This window comes from Parasteatoda tepidariorum, chromosome 6 (genome assembly GCF_043381705.1).
Source record: "Parasteatoda tepidariorum isolate YZ-2023 chromosome 6, CAS_Ptep_4.0, whole genome shotgun sequence".
NCBI lineage: Eukaryota > Metazoa > Arthropoda > Arachnida > Araneae > Theridiidae > Parasteatoda > Parasteatoda tepidariorum.
This window is the reverse complement of record NC_092209.1, coordinates 32,481,858-32,487,857: the sequence shown is the minus strand read 5'-3', so window position 1 is coordinate 32,487,857 and position 6,000 is coordinate 32,481,858. Positions and strand designations below refer to the sequence as shown.

At 29.4% G+C, this 6,000-nt stretch overlaps 1 protein-coding gene across 1 annotated transcript in view; it reads right to left on the bottom strand.

Annotated features, from left to right (window-relative positions):
• Positions 1 to 1,395: 1,395 nt before the first annotated feature.
• LOC107437685 (short-chain dehydrogenase/reductase family 16C member 6) overlaps positions 1,396 to 6,000 on the bottom strand; it is a 66,150-nt gene continuing 61,545 nt past the window's right edge. The window contains exon 4 of the mRNA XM_016049768.4: positions 1,396 to 4,263. Coding sequence (XP_015905254.1) covers positions 4,119 to 4,263 — 145 coding nt within the window. The 3' untranslated portion in view covers positions 1,396 to 4,118. The remainder of the gene's footprint in view (positions 4,264 to 6,000) is intronic.

Here is a 6,000-nt window from a genome sequence, read left to right as displayed (position 1 = left end):
CTTTAATTCTCTGATTTTGTAACTTCAAATATAGTCTCCACAAATTAATTATCATATTTGAAGTCATCCTCTCAAAACATCTTAACTTGCAATCTTTTTTTTTATCATTTAGTAAGTACCGTCCTTAATAAACTCTGAATACCTGCAAAATTAATTTTGCGATTTTTCATGCATATTTCTACAACTTCAGTTTAAAATAAAATTAAGAAAATCAGATTAATTATTAAAAATAAAGGAAGCATTTCCTCTTTTGAAAAAAAAAAGAGATTCGTATCACATGTTTTAATTTAGCAATATGTACATCCAGTGAGCAATATAGAAAACGGGCTACCCTAAATAACTAATGATCGTTCTAGATATTTTTGGGATCCCAAAAATATGGGGGGGGGGGGGCGCANTGGGGGGGGGGGGTCGCAATCTAGGAAATGGTCCCAATCCCAATAGTTTGGTCAGGAGAGCGGTCCAAAGTTTTGACCCCTTAATGCGTATTTCGCTATATCTGCAGAACTTTTTATGCAAATTGAAAAATGTTTGAACTTAATTATAAAATTCGTCTATCCAAAGATAATGACATGCAAAAAGTAACTTTTATTATTTTTTTAATAATATTTATTATTTTTTAATATTTAGTAAATATTTATTAATTTTTTAATAATGGTTGAAAAAATTTTGAAATTTAAGATGTTCAGTTTTTTGTATCATTTTGAAGAATATAACTTTGCATGGCAAAATACAAAATTTGAGCGAAATCGGTCGAATAATTCCAAAGAAATCGAATTTTAAATATCTGACTTTTTTAAACTATACCAATCTTTGGAACGCTCTCCTGACCAAACTATTGGGACCATATTTCACAAACTGCAGCTATCCTCTATATTTTGGGGGTCGGAAATGTATGTTTATGTTATGTATGTTAAAAAGGTATGTTTATGCAGAAAAAGTATGTTTTTGTGTCTGATTTGGTAACTTAAAATATCGTCGGCACTTATTAATTTAAAAATATACCTCTTTATGAAAACCAACATGTTGGGAAAAAAATAATTGTTTCACGATTGTATTTTTTCTCAACCAGAAGATGCAGATCCTAATTTGTTTAGACACATTTCCTCCTTTCCTAAGTTAAAACTTTTTTCAACAAACTTTAATAAAATTACAATGTAATCTGCAAACCATGTGATGGTATAAAATAATTAGGTTTAAAATTTTAAAATACCTATAATATTGTAACTTTTTATGGAAATAAAATTAGTATATGGAAAATATAGAAATATATCTAACTTCTGTAAAATTAAAACTTCGCTTTAATTTACATTATTTAATTAATATTGTGTTTAATATTCTCTAAAGTGGATTATTATATTTTTGCCACAAACAGTATAAAATAATCACTGAAACTTTAATTAACATTTATTTTATTATTATAAGACATAAAAAGACTCTACAGCAAACAAGACAATACATATGTACACAAATTAAAATAATACCCTCTTTCTGTACAATTTTACACAAAAAGTTTATTTTCAATGTTGTCAAAAATTTTAAAACTTAATCTCCCCTCTGCCTAAACAGCCTGCTAAACAGGCAAACATAACAACATTGAACAAACAAGATCTCCCTATTATTTCACGATCAAAATCTTCAATCACCGATTGGTGATTCACTCCTTTTGTTCTATAATGACAAATGCCACTTTTAAATTTACAACTTGAATAAAACTTCTCATAAAATGTATAAAATTATCATTCAATTAATCAGAATCAATCCTCAGCTATGTGATTATATTAGCTTGTAATAAATCGTAATTAAGCATTAAATTATCATGTCACCATTACTATAATCAGATACTTTCACAGTACAAACTGACTTTCCGTAATAGAGAACGACTTAGGATAGAGAAGTTCGCATTGAGCTACGTGCTGATGAAACTACGGATACCATAAACAATAAACAACCATTGAATTATCATGACATTATTTGATACTTTTAAGGCACAAATTAAATATTCTGATGCGTTGGTAAGATTAGTAATCATTGAGTTACAATCTTGTGAAACTACATCATTAACTCATACCATAAGCAACCATTGAATTATCATTTCGTCATAGGTATTATTTGATACGTTTACGATTCAAATTAAGTATTTCGATACTTTCTAAGGTATTGAGAGTGTAATTCCCATTGAGCTACATACTGCTATTGAAGGTTGGTATTGCTATTGAACCCTAAAAAGTCATGTAAGAGAATTTTAGTTTTTCCTTGACGAAGCGATGGAGAAAAAAAATCAATGCCTGATGCAATTTTGAAATGTTTCACATAATCGCCTACCAACACCTCTCTGTTTTCTTCCTTATTATTTCCGATTTTTCCTCGCTTATGGGCTTTCTTTACCTTTGGTGCGTATTCCTTTTTGACAAGGAATCGTTCGGGAGCTCTTTACGGAACAGCTGGTAAATGCCACCTTTTACTTTATTCGACAGTCCTTATTGTGAAATTGTAAATTTTTGTTTTCATGAATGTTTCTTAAACAATCTCTTTTTTCGAAAGTATTATAATTCAATAGGATCATGAAATCGATCTGTTAAAGATTTTAGATCCTGATTAAAAACATAGGAAAACCTTGCTTTAATCATGGATGGTGTAATCTTTAATCAATCTATGATATCAATGGATGGTGAAGTATTAAGTTAAAAAAAATTAAGTTAAAAGATTAAATATTCAAGAAAATTTTTTAACCTGAAATAGCTCTGGATAACTAAAACCCCACTCCTTGATTTTTAATCAAAAATATTTTTAAAACAATCCAAAATAAATATTTCGACTTTAAATTTAAAAAAAAAAAAAACATAATAGCATCTAAAATACGTTTAATTTTGTTGCAAAAATCATGTTTTCTTTTCCTGTTATAAAATTTTATTATCTTCATCTTGAAACGAATGTAATTTCCAAAAGTCCTTTGAAAATTAAATCCTTAGAAAAGAATATAATTTGCACTTAAATGGAAAGGGAAATTCTTTGACAAAAAAAGTAATAAATAAATAAATTACTAAAATCTTACACCACATAAAGAGGCATTTTTCACGAAAGTACATTATAAATTTTAAGTATTCTAATTTTAGGGAAATTTTACGTCTCTTATAATTCTTTATATTTGAAACTAAAATTCTCTTTGGCTATTTTCATTTAAAAAGGAAATTAAATTTGAAAAATACGATAAACTATGAACTTTTAGTTGTTTTGCTAGATATCTTTTTGGCAATTATATTTTAAACTTTTCCATCGAAATGTCCAAGCAAGAGGCTGAACTACATCCCTGAGTAGAATAAATCAATCAACTGTAGTAATTCTGTAGTTGTGAATGGCAACTGGCCGTTTGCACTATTCCAAGCGATATGTATTTCCATCCCAGTAGCTTTTCCCATTAGTTGTTATGTTTCTAATAAAGGATTGAAAGTGGACAAGTAAATAAAATTACATCAGCTTAGACTTCTCTATTGTATCCTTCTGGTATCCAAGCTTTGTCAAAAAACGCAATTTTCTTTATCAGAAGTATGTAACTTAGTAAAAAATAAACTTATTAAAGCATTAAAGAGTTTTTAAAAAATAATAAATTGATTTAACTTGAATATTATAGTTTGACTATTTTTCATTATTCCATAATATGATTACCTTAAAACTATAACTAATCAGATATTAGCTTGTCATAAAACTGTCCAAACGGTAACTTATTGAATCAAATTCCATGCCTTTCTTACAATTTTTCATTGTTATTAAGCACTCTGCCCAACGAGGGTACATTCATTTATAATTTTACATAGATAATCCCTACGTAACATTATGCAAATAGAAAAAAAAATCATAAAATACTATTTTTAAGTAATAAAAGTATGGCAAATGTTGTCCAGGGACACTGGGTTTCTGGATAATACTGCCGAAAGTCTGTAAATATCAACAATAATCAATTTTTAACAGTATATCAGATGACACGTTATATATAGTTACATATATACAAAACTCTTATAAATAGAGAACCACTTAAATATATAATGGAAGCGAAAATAAAAATCATCCGTTATGATCATTTAGGCCCACTACTTATTTAAGCCTAGATTATATTTTTTTCATAAACTTTTAACTTTAGTGTCTTCATAGTCGGTAACTGGAAAGTTTGTATTTTGCAAGCTCTCGCGACCTTTAAAAGCCATCATTGCAGTAGAAATTCTCCAACTGTGCATTGCCAACATAACTGCAGTCACTGGGAATATTCTGTAGAAGAAAAAAAAGAAAGAAAAATTAATTTTAATAAAAAGTAAAAACGGGAAAGAAAATTTAGTAATAGTTTAAAGAAAAAACAATTTCTAACTTAACAAAATTCTTTAATTTCAAATTTCAGAAACATTTTTTAACTGAACACTAATTGTCTTTTGCTGTTCGCCCTCTGGGGGCTGTTGTTATACATTTAAACTGCCGCCTTTTATTTTATTTTTAATTTATCTAAATTGTCTTAATTTTATGTTTTCTAATAATTATTGTCAAATAAATGCATTCAAATAGGCTAGACTTCGTGGTTTTATCGTTCGTTGGTTCTAATGCCACTTGCCACACGGGCAAGCCTGCTTGGTGAAACCGAGCAAATTAAAGGCAGAGTGTGCGATTCTTGTTCTTCAGTGGCGTCATTTATGGTCAAGAATTCGACTTCGCCACATCATACGTCACACCTTATATGGTGTTTATAAGGTGGACTCATTCATACATCCATTCATTCATCCACAGATCGTAATTTTGACATGAATCAGAGAACGATCGATCTCCAATCCAGTACCCACAGAGGTATTGATTTGATATGGGAACATGGAGGACATTTGCGACTCGACAGATTTAAAGTGAATCAGTCTTCTGCCGGCGGGGTTCGAACCCACGAACTTTCGGACATGGGCCCAGGGCCCAACCGACCAGCCTATCCTGGCCTTTGTTTTATCGTAGTTTACTGATTTGGCAACTAACCATAGAGTTATAAATATATATTTATTACTCTATGCAACTAACTTGCAAAACTCATCAATTTCGTTACCAAATCAGCAAAGTACAATGAAGAAACTACTTTAGGTTAATTGAATGTAGTTTTTGATTATAAATATTTTAAAACAAATTCAAATAAATAAAAGGAAATATTCAAATACTTTCTTATGAATCTTTTAAACGAGTTATTAAAATCCGATAAGTTCAGTCATAATTGAACCATAATAATATTAGTACCTTTGAATCATAATATACTAGTTTGCTGCAACCTTAAAACAGTGTTGAATTGAACCACGTTGCTGTTCAGGTTGAAGCATAACATCAGCAACATTAGGTATAAGAAAGAGTAGTTTACAGAATAACTTAATTCAAATGGGTACCGTATAAAGGTTGAAGCCAATTTCGAACGTTATCTTGATAAAACAGGCTCTGACTATAAGTGTATAAATAACAGTTCCTTGAATGCATTATAAGAACATGTATATCAAACGACGTAATACAGTCTACCTTATAATTATTTTAACATCTCAGTCATTTGACCTATCTTAAAAAAACGTAATGACCTTCATTCCGTTTCTATTATAAATTTATTACATATTATTAACAACTATAAAATAACCACTATATGAAATATTTTTCCTGTAAGAAAAGGTAGACGGAAGGAAAAAAAATACTTTCGTGAAATTAAGAATAAAACTGAAGGTGATATTCGATTTGCATAACCTTGGAAATAGTAACATCAGCTAGAGCATTATTGCATTACTTCGAGAAATTTAATACTGGATTACATGTTATGCACGGTGTCGTTTACCTTCTGTTTGTTTATTTACATTTCTTTCAACGATAAAAAGAACAGAAAAAAAGTGAAAAGGAACAAAAAATTTCCATTGACGTGGGTTTCTTTCTTGCCTGGAAGCAAATATATTCTAATTATATTCACTTGTTCAATGCCAAAATTTGCCTTGCTTATAATCCGTGCATTTT